A 15,261-nucleotide genomic window follows, 5' to 3' on the forward strand; every position below is an offset into this window, starting at 1 on the left:
ATTTAAAGATTGTTATAGTTGTTAGATTATTGTAGAGAAAAATAAAAAAAAACACCGTGACACCATTTATTCAATAAAATCAACATTTTATTAACCATCTTTTTTCGTTGTTACAGGCGTCTTTTTTTTCCCCACACGCATAAAACACTTAATCGCTGTAATCTATCCACGGAGAATAAGGGGTACCCTTTAAAGGCCATAAACGATATTCAGGGGAGGAATCACGCGGTGTGTGAGGGGTACCCACAAGCGGAGAGTCGTCCGTACTAAATTTTGCACGTCTCTTGCGCTTCTTTTTCGCAGGAGGGGGCGAGGAGGGTGGTGGGGGACCCCTCGCCGTGGCGTTTCCAGCGCCGTAATCTTTAAGATGGCTTAGGGCTTTCCTAGCTTGAATGTTACCGACGGTCGTGAGGGGGATGTTTAATTCGGATATTACGTTTAAAAAGGGTTCCCAGCCTTTAGGATATCCGACGGCCTGGGATTTCGGCTGGGATAAAGTTTTCATCAAATCCAAAATATGGGAACCTTTAATGGGACTATCTCTGATGATGAGTTCACCCGACTGGGTCCAACGTACTGCCCCGTCGGAATCGAGCAGTTTCTGCATGATGTACCCCACGTTCTTTCTAGCCCTGGGCGCCACTTGCTGGACAACTTCCTGTACAGATTTGTCCCTAGTCGCGCCGCCGGGCTGTCTCTCCTCCTCCTCCTCCCCCGGCACATCTCTCTTTTCCTCATCCGTTTTTTCTTTCCGCTCGGTAAGGATAATTTCTCGCCCCTGATTTTCCTCTTTTCGGACTAAATTCAGATACCTCTGTAGCAAATGGTTGTATCTCTTTACTTTTTCGTGCGAGTTCATACCCGGCTGATTTAATAAACCGTGCATCTGGGTTTCAAGTTCACCCAGGGCCGATTCCCCGATGGTGGTGGTATGCGGGGTCGCCCTCTGGGTCAGCATACGGAGTTGTTGGGGGCTCAACAGGAACATTTTTTTTACCTCGCTCATGCCGGTGGTGGAAAAAACAAACACACAAAAGCTAGTTAGCCGTCTTACTGGTGAACAGGCTTGTGATGAATGGCAGAGCCACTGACAGCAGCGGTAACAAAAATCCTCCTTTCTGAAGCACGGCCTTGCGTTTCCTCGCGACGCTGTTTTTCTTACAGGCGAAAAGCTTAATCAGCCTTTTCTGCTTCTTAAGCTTGTTAAATTGAGCTACGGATAAAGGTATACGGCCTCTTATAAGATTGAGACAGATTTCGGAGAGAGCCAAAATTATGTTATTAGATGGGTCCGAAAGAATCTTTTTACGTTTCACCCCCCTCATCCTCTGTAAAACTTTAAGGGTCGGCAGTTGTTTCCTGAGATGCTCGGACATGGCTCCGTAATGTTAAATCAATCAATCAATGGCTCGCTGGTAGAAAGAGGACGGGAAGCGTCCCCGGTAATAAACCGGTCCTGAGTCGGAACTCTTCTGGGCACGTGGCTCTTAAATCGACCAATAAATACCCGTGTGCGGGTCGAGTGGCCTCTTCATAGGCATCTAGAAAAAACTTTTTCTGCCAAGGAAACATTTGCTGAGCTAAAACTTTGATTTGCATTCTGTCCCGCACATTCTTAAACAGACAATAATAAGTAGTATTTAGGCCTATAGTCCTACTGTACTTGCCCTGGTGAAATACGTTCTGCACTAGGTATATGACCGAGATTTGACGGTGATGTCTGAATCTCGTGAACGCTTCTGCCACGAGTTTATTTTCGGACGCGCTGTCCATCAAATCATCGATGATTATCAAGGAGCCGGAGGGGAAACGCTCCTCATCTTCCCAGCTTTTAGGCAGCCCTTGTATAAATTCAATTTCGCTGATCCGATCACGCAATTCATCATAAAGCGGCTGATGGGAAGCGTAACACCACACAATTTTTTTAACGGGTCCCCCTATGAAACAGTGACTCTGATTTAACAGCAATTCTTTAGTAAAATAGGTTTTCCCCGAAGAACTCGCCCCGGCGATTATCGCCGTAAACGGCAATTCTAAACGGTGATCAAAGTCGACCTCTCTCACGTCGCTACCCATCATCTTCCAAAAAAACACTGATGAAACGGTAAACACTACCCTATTGTTTTAAATCCTTTCCACACACACACACATACACACACACACACACACACACAAACCCAAAATGCGTGTATAAAAGTTTTTATAAAATCTTGTGATAAAATGTACAAAACATTTTCGTACACAAGTTACATTTTAAAACAAATGAACATCTTTGAAAAAAACAACTTTAAAAAACATCTTACTTTCATGATACATTTTAAAAAACTTTCATTTTAAAACATTTTACTTTCATGATACATTTTAAAAAACATCTTTGGAAAAACTTTTCATTTTAAAACATCTTACTATGAACATTTTAAAAAAACATCTTTGGAAAAACTTTTAAAACATCTTACTATGAACATTTTAAAAAAACATCTTTGGAAAAACTTTTAAAACATCATACTATGAACATTTTTCATTTTAAAACAAATGAACATCTTTGGAAAAGCTTTTCATTTTAAAACATCTTTGAACATTTTACATTTCAGTAACCAAAAGGCAGAGTTTCCCCGCTAGTCAACAATCTGCGTTTGTCGTAGACGACCCTGACCTTTTTGTCTAGAGGCCTATTAAACAGTCGAAAACTTTTCATGTCGCGTTCGATTTTGTTGTAGTGCGTCATTATAGGGGGATCATTCCTACATCCACCGATGTAGTTTTCAATCAATCCAATCATACTGTCAAGGTTTACCTTTTGACAGGCTTCATAATTTAGAGTTATACCCTTACATTTCAACTGTGTTTTCCCGTTGTTGAGTCGGTAACAGTAACTTTTTGGTCCCAGCGCACCCCACGAAGCAATGTATTCGTCGGGGGCTAATTCGGACGTGAGCTCCCCCAGGTAATTGCCTAAGGTCGGCTCATATTCACCCGGCCTGCTTATGTACACGATGCTGTCTGTGTCGTGATACAGCACCCTACGCCCCAATTTTTCCAGTTCTTTGTAAAGCGTCAGCCGCCCCCACGCGGTAGTTTGACACGCTATGAATATGTTGGTCTTTCCCGGCGGCACTTTGTAGGAAGACCTGTATCGCCAGCGGATGAGGGCGACCTCGTCGTTGACAAACGCGAAGCTGGAAATCTCGTACAGCTCCGAGCATAAAAAATTAAAAAACTCCCCCGGGTCAGACACTATACATGTCTGGAGCATGTTGTTCCTCTGCGCCAGTTTACCCCACAGAGAGTTAAGCAGAAGCTTGGCCACCTGCCTCTTGCCACCGTTAGACACGATCTTATCGGGCTCCAATTGGATCCCCTCGCGCTCGAGATAGTTTTCAATGTAGTCCCTGCGACCCGCGTCATCGGTCGCGTCGTCGGGGTAGCCCGAAGCCTGCTGCTTCACTTTGAGAAAGGTTTTAATGTATTCTCTAAACAGGTCGCCGCTGGTCTGGGGAAAATGCCACACTTCGTGCACCTTCACGACAGTATAGCCCCTGTCTAAAGCCTGATTGAGCTCCGCAGAGACCCACACGCCGGTCAGCGCACGCTCTGCGTCAGAATGACCACAGCTCCCCTCTTGCCTGTTGTCGATCGCGCACGTCCTGCACAGTGTAAACACGAGTTTCCCATTTGGCAGTCTGCTGGGTAGGACGGGGAAAAACAGCTCGCGCGGGGTGTTCACAGTGGCTTTGATCAGGCCAAAGTATTCATTCAGAGGTTTAAAATTTGAATGAATGATTTCCGGGTGCCCCACGGGGAATTCACATTTAGCCAGAGTGTACGGGTACAGCGACGTGAAATCCACGTAGTGGACGCGCTCTTCCCCCGTGACGTCGTAACGCAGGCGAATCGCCGACGTCCGACCCCCAAACAGCGCTTCTCGCGGCCTAAGGGGGTCAGGGGGCTGAAAGTCTGACAGGAAACTCTGCACTTGTGGGTCGTGAGTTTTAGCGTGAGCCCATTCGTGTTCCCAGATGGATTCTACGTTCATATTAAACTCTTGGCGCAACACCTCGAGTTTTTCCCTTGTTTTAACGTACAGGGCACCGAAGCTCTCGCGGGTCAGGGGGCAGACATCGTGTTCATTGTTGCACTTAGGACAGCCGTGAAACTGGCAGCCTAGAAACTCGAAAGCCCATTTCTCTCCCTCTATCTCAGCGTATCCGTCTAGGTGAAAGCGCCCCACGCGCACTTCACCCCCGCGCAGCGCGTGTCGAATTTCTATGCCGCGCGTGCGGCCCACGAATTCCAGCCACTGGATCGAGACGTTGGAATAACTTTTGTATTGCCTCCTGTAATCCCAGACGTCCGGGATCGCGATCGTATCTCTGGGCAGGAAATTTGTCCTGTAAACCAGCAACGCGGCCGAAGCGATGGTCGCCGTGGAGAAGGGGTCGCATCCCGTGAGCGTTTCAAACTCCTGCAGGAAGCGCAAGCAGCCCTCTCTCAGAATCTCCACGTCGTTCTTACAGTAAGCGATCATCTCTTTGTGAAAATTAAAGGTCTGGTGCTTTACACCGTCGTACCATTGATAAAACTTGTCGCGTTCTTTGCAGGGCATTTGCTCGGGCCCATACTGATCGGGAGGAGGGTAGGGCCCCACGTAACTAAACTTTTCCATGTCTGTGAAATGATGCGGAAAATAGCCTTTTCGCATCTGAGTCGAGCACCCCATTGCATCGGGGATTTTTCTCAACGGCATGCTTAGAAAGCAGTGACTGTCGATGTACCTTTGCTCAAACACGCTGTCCAGGATGAGAATGATTTTATTCCCCTGTGACACCACACGCGGTTCCACTCCTTCCTTCACCATAGCGTTCAGTATTATGTAATTATCAAACGCCTTTCCATAGTGACTAATGAAACACGTCCCTGTATAGTAGGGCGTCCTGAAATGTCTGAGAAAGTGCAGCGCGCAGTCTGGCCCCTCGGCGGTCATTGTCTCATTCTGATCGGAGATGGCGCACACGTAAACCGGGATATGGGTACCCGAGCTCTGGGATGTTTCAAAGTCAAAAAACACATATTTGGGGGGCTTTTTACTGCCCTCGCCGCTTTGGGCGACCGCTTTCCCTTTGTTAGATTTCTCGATTGGATTTAAATAGCAGAGATGTGGGGTGGATATGTCTGATTCTGCTGACTGCAACTTAGCGTCGCATATATTACATTTTACTGTTTTACACGAGTGCGGTTTTGGGTTCTCGGGACTTTGGTAGTAGTTGAGCCCGCAAGCTTTGCATTTTTTGAACTTGTCACAGGGGCTAGCAATCTCCCCCCTAATGGGGCAGACCCTCGGCGTACGGTGACGCTCGAAGCACATGTTATTTAAGCATCTGAGATTACACCGCTCACACACTATCCCCGGTGTGATTTCACCTTCTCTACAATTAGTCTGACAGACGTTGCAAAAATGTTTACAGCGATGAGAATGAGGCGAGTCGAACCCTTTGAAACAGCTAGTGCAAACGTAGCTCGCCCCTAAGAAGCCCTTGGCGCTTTTAATGCCGTAAAAATGCTCCTTGTGTAAAAAGAAATACACCACCCGTCTATCGTCGGTAGGTGTGGGTGTCTGGTAAATTTGGAGATTGTTTGAATAATGTTGTTGATAATACACCACTGCTTTGCAATCAATGATTTTCTCAAAATTGATAATGTCATTCAAAGCGACTGCGTAGTCGGGGGTGAAACCCGCTTTCTCCTGTAACTCCAGGCCGAGCTTTTCAGCCTCTGCGTCAGTGAAGTTTTCGTGCAGCAGATGAGCCAAATTTATGGCGAAACACGCTCTGCTGTCGTTCTGAATGATAAACATGTGTTTGGCTTTTTTAGAAATTATTTCTGAAGCTAACATGGTCTGTAGTTTACGTTTGTTTCCGCCACCGCGTGGGATATTTATTACGTCTACTATTACTTCTAGGTTGGAATCGTTTAAAATCTCTTGATTAGACTGAACCAAGCGATCCAACAATTGTTGGAAATTTGTCAGCTCCCCTTCCCCATACCGTACAATTTGCGACAACTCGTCATTTAAAAAGTCACCGCGCAGGGTGACCTGTATATAAGCTCCCCATGCGGCGTAAGGTATCGCCTCATTCACAATATTTTGAAACCCCTCGATTACATTTTCATAGTACTCGCGGAAATTGCCTTCGTTTCTAGGTCGCGGAATATTTAGAATCCGCCTAATCTGTACATTATTGAATCTGCGGCGATGCACGACCCCGTCAGGCTGGTGATCCAAGTCACCACCGCCACCGTCCTGTTCAACATTTTCAAATTGCCCCAGTCCCAAGTCATTTTCAATCTCCTCGGCATCGAGAAGAAATTCTACGTCTGACAAGACTTCCCACAATTCAGAATCCGCGGGGGACCACGCGACCTCGTCGTCGGGCAGCACCGCTTCTGCTTCAGAGCCCCTTTCATTTAACATGCTTATTAATGTCTCTAAGGACGGTAGGAAACAGGGCTCTTGGGCCGTCGCTTCACCAGACGCTGCGGGTGGCGAGTCGTGTTGATAAACCGCATCATTTTCATCATTATTAGCGTTGTTGATGATGTCTATTTCATTTAATAACGCTTCGGGTATAGGCGCTGGTGGTGGTGCTGGCGAGTCGTGTTGATAAACCGCATCATTTTCATCATTATTACCGTTGTTGATGTTGTCCATTTCATTTAATAGCGCTTCGGGTAGAGGAGGGGGTGTTGCTCCGTCCATATCTGATGATTCAGGTCTTGCGTAGATTTTCTCTTGACCGGTCCGCACCGTCTCTCTTGTACATAAAATAATAGAGAATACCTATTATTAGAATAAGTTATTTTTAATGAATAGCGTTTTTATCACACGTATAAAAGAAATAATATACTCACTATATGGAGTTTTCTATCCGCAGCGTCTCCCGTAGAGAAAAAAACAAACCCAAAATAGCTGAATCTCTAAAAATAAAATAATTATTTTAAGTTATTTTATTGTATGGTGTTTATCATAAAACACGCATAAAAGAAATAATATACTCACTCTATGCAGGTCCCGAGTAGTTTTCTCTTTCCAGTAGGGCAAGGCCTTGATGATACTGGGTGTGGGGTACTTGTGTCTCTTTACCAAAGGAGTGAAACCCGCATACTAAAAATTTCTGTGGTTGGTTACTTTTTAGGATTCTTTAAGGTGAAATATACGTCCTGTCAAGTTTTATCTGTTGTCTATTTCGATGTACGTTTTAACTGCGTAGACGGTATGGGGGGAGTCGGGGGGAAAAGACAAAATTTACTGAAATACAAAATGTCAAACTTGATGTCTGGCGGGGAGTCGGGGGGAAAAGACAAAACTTTAACAAAATTTACTGAAATACAAAGTGTCAAACTTGATCTGTGCCCCAAATTACAGTTTGACCGGGATTTGACCTATCGGGATGTACATAGGTTGCATGAGGAAAAACACAAGGCCAAACTGCTACTGCTGCAGGGGGGTGTCGGCTTTCACACACACACACACACACACACACAGACGGTCAAACTACTGCTAAGCGTTTTTTACTGGACGTCAGACCCAGCTCCTCCTCTCATTCTTAGCTCCAACTTGGTCATTCTCACAGGATTTCTTTCAGTCTCGCGCAGCACAACTCTCAGCTCTCCGGCATCGCTCTCTCCGAGTCCTTTGCGGATTATCCAAAGCCACGGGACCTTACCACGGTACCGCAACAGACACAGCATCGCTCTCTCAGAGCCCTTTTCTACAGATTCTCCAAAGCCACGGACCTTACCACGGTGGTACAGCGTACGCTCACACTCCATCAGGTAACCCACCCCCACTCAGACCCAGTGTTTGAGACCTTAACGCAACAACCCCCCTGCTCAGTCCCCCCTGCTCGGCACCCCGGTGGATGCAGACAAAACAACACACTCATAAGCACTCTACTCAAATTAAAATAATAATAATTACATTATAATAAATAATTAAATAATAATAAATAATTAAATTATAATAAATAAATAAACTATATACAAATAAACCCCTATCCCAACGCTCAACTGGCTCACAGCCAAAAAAAAAAGCCCCCCCTCCCACTACCTCATGACGTCACCCGGCTTGCACCCACCGCCTGTCACTTTTTGATTTATTTGACCTTTGTGACCTTTGACCCAACCTGTCATTTTGACAAAAGCGGCATTCTCCATCTCTCTACTAGAGCTGAACGTTGCCCGAACTCATCCAGGATATAAGTTTCACAGCTTTTTGTGTGTGGCAAAAAGTTGCCAGATCCTCCTGAAAAGATGCGAGATCTGTTACATCTGGATTATTGTGCTCATTTTGGTGTGTGTGCTTGTGGGTAGGAATGTCCTCAGTACTCACCCCTCCTGGCCAGATTAAGTTACTGCTCACAAATTATTGCTGTGGTTACAAACGTACTATGGAATACTATAGCCAGTTTAAACCATACACTATGACAAAATGGTCAATTTAGGGCCCTTTCTAAATAAAAGCTTAATGACCTGGACTCATTCTTTTCTCTCTACTTCACTCCTCTCGAGGAAATGACAACAGCACTTCAGACTAATGGAGAGAAAGTTGAGGGCCTGAGAGGTGACTACAATGTGACTCTTCTGTGACTCTGTCTTTCACCCTGCTCAAACTTCCTCTTCCTCTTCAAGCGCACAAAAAAAAAAAGCCGGCTTGTATCAACGCCAGGACCCACTAGAAATTAAAGTGCGGCAGAGACAATGAACCGCAAATGGCCGCTGAGTTTACACGAGACCATTGTACCCAGTTGAAGGCATCATGTAAAAGATTTGCCAGCTAAAATACTGTGCCCTTGTTACCATTCCTGTCACGTTGACAGAATTCGTTGCTTTTTTTTTCTTTTTTTTTTGCTGGAAGTTTGCTTAACCAGGAGTTAAGAGAATGAATGAAGCCAATGATTACAAGAGCTCTGCCTGTAATCCTTTGCATAAGCGCCTTTATTCCCAGCTTGGGTTTCTGCAGGGGAAAGTTCCAGTAAAAATTGGCACATGTGACATTTCAGTACAGAAGAAAGGTGTAAGTTAAGCATTTTCAGACCTGCCTCAGCTCCCATCTACTATACAGATTCAGTGTCCGTATCATGTTTCTGAAGCTTAATATCAGATTCCTGTTATTCTACGTATTTGCCAGTGTGTGTGTGGGTTTGTGCGTGTGCAAATCTCCCCTTTGCTTATTCAATTTTCAACCGAGACATAAAGTAAATGTTGATGTGAGGACAAAGGAACGCATTTCACGATGCATGACAGTTCAAAAGATTTTTGAAACTCTTTTCTAAGAGAAAACCACACCTTCAGTTGCAACATAAACATTTATAAATGCTACATAGCTTATGACAATGCACCTTTTATTGAAATGAAGTGGATCACTGAATGGGCAAGTCAATAAAATCACACTAAACTTCTGCAGTAACACTGAGGTTCACACTTTTCCTTGCTTTCACCCTGTAATACTAAAGCTCTTTCACAAACTTTTCTCCTTTGAACAAAAAAACAAACGGAATGTGTGCAAGTCCACTCTCAGGTATGAGGTAGATGTGTTGTGTTTCTTTGAGGCGATGGCTCAGACGAAATACATCCACCTCAAATGAAATACATCCACCTCATCAACTGTCATTTACCCTTTGCCCATATAGTTTTATATTCATTTTGATATAAAAGGTGAATAAACACAAATTTGTAGTTATTTGTTTTCGCTTTCCACAAGGGCAATCATTTAAAGATTCTTAATGTGTTGACAAATTAGTACAATGTAGCAAATAATTAATGCCATATTTTATATTAAACTTTCTTGTGATTTTTTTTGGTGATCATAAACCTTTAAGCTACCTATGAAATATTCTGGACTCACACACCAAAAAAGACAGAAAACTATATATCTTTTGAAACTACATGTTTCTCAAGTGAACCTAGTGACTGATTAGTTAGTACAGAGTTAGTACATGTTTCATGTGTTAACATGTTGCATTAATGTAATACTAAATAACACAGCATGTGCAACTGATTTTATGTAAAAATGTCACTTTTCACACTGCACTACATGCAAATTTTGGTAGGACATTCTATGAATGCCATGTCTATAAGAATCAATGAACACATTCATTACACATTATGATGCGTTCATAAGGCATTATAAGCATGAGTATAAATATGGTTTAAAAAGTTTACATTTTAGATATGTTTATCATGCATTATGAATGCATTATGAAGCTCTCATCTATAATGCACTATAAATACCTTCATAATGCAGTACAAAACATCTTTACTTCTTATACCGATTGTTATAATGCATTATGAAGGCATCTACGGTGCATTATAGATTAGAGCTTCACTAGAGCTTATGAAGTATTATAATCAACACTATAATGACTGTCAATAACAGATGCTGTAATGCTTTATTAATTCTTAAACAGACCATTATAATGCATTATGAAGGTATCTATAATGCATTATAGATGACAGCTTTAAGTAAAGTGTTATACATTTTTTTTCCATTGCTCACCTTGCTAAAATGTGCCACAACAGATCTATGGGTATAATTACAGCTTCATACCTCTAGCTTATGGGTTTGAATCGCACCTCTACTTTGTGGGCATGTTGCAGGAGCTCCCTTCCATGGTCTGAAGGCAAGTGAGCAGTCTAAGTGGCGTCTCTGGACAGCCTGCACTGTGTGAGAATGTACAGCCTAGGATCGGCTCCACATCCCACTGCAACGCTAACCAGAAAAGGTTGAGGGAGAGATGGATGGATTTGACACAATAGTGTCTCTCAAAACAGTGTTATAAAAGCTTTTAAAAATGACAGATGGAAGGATGTGATATCAAACATATGTCATTCCTTTAATGATTTGTAGAATCATAAAATCACTTATAATGTGGATGAATGGCAGCTTATTCAAGTAGAAAGGCTATTTCTGTGATGTTTTTGATCCTCTAGTACAGTACAGCATGGAGTATACATTTTACACGTTTCAATAAAGGATTTTTACTGCATTAGGTTATATAGGTGTAACATATCTTCCTTAATACTGTAATACCATCGATGGCTTCCTGTAATAATGTTGTCCTCTAATTTTATAGGAGGTCATATAAAAGATGTTGCACATGTTCAATAACAAATGATAAATAATAATGATGGTCTTGGTAACATTTCTTTGACTTTGCAGGGTCACCCATTTTTATGAAGGTCTAAATGCATTTAACTGTTGTTGGTTTCATCACTTTTTCCCTGTTTTCTCATTTTATTGTACGAATATAATCCCGTTCGTAGGTATTTGAGAAACTCCACTTGTTCTAATAATTCTCCTGCCTGGAAACATGTAATATAAGATGGATATGAAGGTCTGTGTGATGAGACTTGGTTTTGTGAATGATTTGAGTGGCAGTGTAGAATTATTCATGCATATGTGAAAAATAAAGAATTAGCGAAATGCAACTGGTTTGGTTTTGGACATTTTTGTTCCTCCTTACCGGCTGCCCAGTGTCACGGTGCAGCGGCGAGACAAGTCAGCACTTGGTCTGCAAAGAAAGATTCCGGCTTCTGTCTCCTCATTTAAATGACAAGAATCGTATTATTAACAAGAGTAACTGTCTGCCCACTGGCTTCGCGTTTCCCTGCCTGGTAACCAAGCTCCTCAGGGTAACTTTAATCTGCTCACTGAATATATTCATCCTCTGTTGGACGTCCAATCCCACCCCCGAAACCGGGCCTCTGACGGCAGTATTTTCATTCATCCCTAATTAAGTGTTTTCATTTGAAATCGTGAAACTATAGACTGCAGTGCCGAGCATAATTCATATCGAATGATCTGCCAACATTTCAGCAGACAGGGTTTTTTCAGAGGGTTGTAAAAATTCTCTTATCTGATATTGGTTTTATCCAGGAGATCCAGTTTAAGTATCCAGGAGATCCAGTTTAAGTACTGCCCGTTGCCTGGGTTTTATAATGACCCCAGTTATAAATGTGAGCCAGCCGTAAAAGCCTCACAAGATGTCTTGTTAAGAAGAAACAAAAGAAGCAAACTTATTTTGCTCTGCTTTCTCAATGGCTGCCAAAGTACTATTTTTTTCTTTATTTCTACAAGTAAAAGCAAAACTTCTCACTGTGCATGTATTTCATTTGCTTTCGTTATTGAAAAGCCCAGATTCTCACCAAATGTATTGTTTTTAATGTTATTACTAATGATTTAATAAGTGCAGGCATTATGTTTCCAAAGAGAGTTTGGTTTTACTACTTACATCTTCTGGGGTGAATCTGTTTTCACCAAATGTAGCTGTAAGGATCTTGCTTCTCTCATATCTTACCAGCAGTAATAGAGGTTCCAGCAGCTGGTGACAGGGTTGATGTTGACGTACTTCCTAAATGTCCTATCTGTGCTTTAAATTGTCCTGAAAAGAGCCACATGTGACCAAACCCAACCAAGTATTTTGTCCCTATTGGGCAGCTTTATGTTCTGTTGTCATAGGGTGTGATGCAGCAAACAAGCACATCAATACCATATAAGTGTAAGAGAGTAACTGCAGGGAACACTTTATAGTTCCAGTGATAGCTGAAGAGTTTCCTCACATTAGCTTTAAGCGGCCAAGGAGATGAGGACATGGGGCTGATGAAGTTCCAGGACTACCTGCCTGGACATTTATGGAGCATGCAAAGTGCTCAGCTACATTTACAAGCTAAACACAAAGAATAAACTACACAAAAAACACAGCAATGAAAATAAATGCTGATATGGAGAAAATGCAGTATTACAGGGGATTGGTGAGATAGTTTTGTGTTGACATATAGCATTCCATAACACTATACTCTAATACCTGTGTAATAATAAATGCCATATACATGGTATATAGTTACTTATGGGTAGCATTCCTATTCAGAATTGGTGTTAAAAATGTAAATTACAACTCAACTAGGCCTATATTATGCCATACAGACCAAAGTTGTTACACTAAAAAAAAACATTCACCCATTTCAAAGGAATCGTTTGATATCAAAGTCTTCATTCAAACTCGAAGAGAGTACGCAAATCCAAAAAAAGAACACTCCCTTCTAAGAAAAAGATAATCTATGTACCCTACTCTTCTCTAGGTTTTTCCTCCTTTGGTTCCGAAATACTTCAAAGGGGCGATTAATGGATTAAAGACGGGTCCGGACGGGTTTTAAGTTTAAAACACAAATAGAATGTCTTAGTAAGTAAGGCACAGTGCACTGAGCACATACTTCAGCGCTTTCAGGAGTTGCTGCACTTTCTTATGGTCCAGTATTTGAAAAGATTATAATGAAAAAAACATTATATTATCAACATGGACCCCAGCCTGGGAAATTAAATACATTAAAGTTGTGCCTGTAAAATGAAAAATCACAAATCTGTCATTTACCATAAGTGGACCTCTAACTGGGGGGGCGTCACTTTCCCAGACGGCACTTACTAATGTGGACATGGTGCTCATTTCAACTTAACAATTAAACGTAATACGATTAGTCATCCATTGGACTTTTAAGATTATAGGCATAATTACGGGCACCATGTCCAATGTCGATTTACATGATAAAAAGCCCATGTGGACGATCATACATTGGGTAAGACTACTAGACAACTGAAGAGCAGGATATCTACAAATCGCCATGACAGGAAGCTGTAAAACTCCTGTCGATGTACAGTGTGTGTAGATGTGGCATAATATTACATTTCAGCAAACACCAAGAAATAATAAGGAGATATAGCCAACAGTCCGCTTATTACCAGCTGTTTGTGGACTTCAGCTGCATTATCTCAAATGGAACCAAAATAAAGGCTCTAATTTCCGACACTTCATTTTTTTAAGGTTTTATATGCAAAGTTCACATATTTATTAAAGCTAATTCTATTTTCTCATACTCACAATAATAATTTGTAGTTATATTTTAATTTAAAGAGCGCAAATAATATAGTATTATGCTATTACTTATGTATTAGTTAAACACTAAGTCTTAGTTACATACTGATGTCATGTGCACATATCTCAAGCAGTGACTATATTTGTTACTATATCTGTAAACCTTTGTGAATGACTGAAGGAACAAGTCAACACCTTTAACTGTTTTTCATGTTCCTGAAACCATTCCTGTACAATTTCTGCAGTGTGGCACAGTGCATGTTCCTGCAGAAAGAGGCCACTGCATTGGGGAATACCGTTGCCATGAAGGGGTGTACTGTACTTGGTCTGCAACAATGTTTCACTGGGTGGTAAGTGTCAAAGTAACATCCACATGAATGCCAAGACCCAAAGTTTCCCAGCAGAACATTGGCCAGAGCATCACACTGCCTCTGCTGGCTTGCCTTCTTCCCATAGTGCATCCTGGTGCCATCTCTTCCCCAGGTAAACGACACACATACGCATGACCATTCACATGATGTAACAGAAAATGTAACGCATCAGACCAGGCCACCTTCTTGCATCATTCTATGATTCAGTTCTGACGCCCACATGCTTATTGTAGGCACTTTCGGCAGTTGACAGGGGTCAGTATGGGCACTCTGATTGGTCTGTGACTATATAGCCACATACACAGCAAGCGGCAATGCACGGTGTGTTCTGACACCTTTCTATAAACTTTTTGAGCAATTTGTGATACAGTAGCTCTCCTGTGCCATCAGGACCAACAGGCTAGTCATCACTCCCCATGTGGGGCATCCATGACCCCATCACTAGTTCACCAGTTGGCCTTCCTTGGACCATTTTTGTTAGATACTGACCACTGCATACTGCTAACATCCCACAAGACCTGCCGTTTTGGAGATGCTCTGACCCAATCGTCTAGCCATTACAATTTGTCCCTTGTCACTCAGATCCTTACACGTGCCCATTTTTCTTGTTTCCAACACATCAAATTCAAGAACTGACTGTTCACTTGCCTAATATATAATGACACCCTTGACAGATGTTAATATAATGAGTTACTCAATGTTATTCACTTCATCTGTCAGTGGTTTTAATGTTATTGCTGATTAGCATATGTAATATACTATACTTTAAATACTGACGTACATGGAGTCACCTTTTTCTGCATTGCATAAGGGGTCATCACTCCCTTTTCCCCTTTATATATATGTTATCAGTCCCTCATCTTCTATTGTATGAGATGTCATCACTTCCTCTTCCTCCACTGTATATGATGCCTTCACTCCCTCTTCCTCCATTGCATATGATGTCATCACTTAATTTCCCACTTTCC

The 15,261-nt window shown here is 42.2% G+C and overlaps 1 protein-coding gene across 2 annotated transcripts; it reads right to left on the reverse strand.

Moving 5' to 3' along the window:
- Nucleotides 1–2,183: 2,183 nt before the first annotated feature.
- LOC140581312 (uncharacterized) lies at nt 2,184–7,381 on the reverse strand. Of its 2 annotated transcripts, none has more exons than XM_072703574.1 (3): nt 7,055–7,381; nt 6,907–6,972; nt 2,184–6,809 (listed from the first exon to the last, which is right to left on the reverse strand). In XM_072703574.1, exon 3 carries the CDS (start codon nt 6,752–6,754, stop codon nt 2,588–2,590), a length of 4,167 nt encoding a protein of 1,388 aa, XP_072559675.1. In that variant the 5' UTR covers nt 6,755–6,809; nt 6,907–6,972; nt 7,055–7,381; the 3' UTR covers nt 2,184–2,587. The 2 variants fall into 2 exon arrangements, with proteins under 2 accessions (XP_072559675.1, XP_072559676.1); XM_072703575.1 differs by having other exon boundaries at nt 2,184–6,835.
- Between the last annotated feature and the right edge of the window lie 7,880 nt (nt 7,382–15,261).

This window comes from Paramormyrops kingsleyae, chromosome 20, assembly GCF_048594095.1.
Source record: "Paramormyrops kingsleyae isolate MSU_618 chromosome 20, PKINGS_0.4, whole genome shotgun sequence".
NCBI lineage: Eukaryota > Metazoa > Chordata > Actinopteri > Osteoglossiformes > Mormyridae > Paramormyrops > Paramormyrops kingsleyae.

Bases quoted from the DNA above. Each gene is read 5' to 3' on its own strand.
- LOC140581312 (XM_072703574.1), bottom strand. From the start codon at position 6,754: ATGGACGGAGCAACACCCCCTCCTCTACCCGAAGCGCTATTAAATGAA.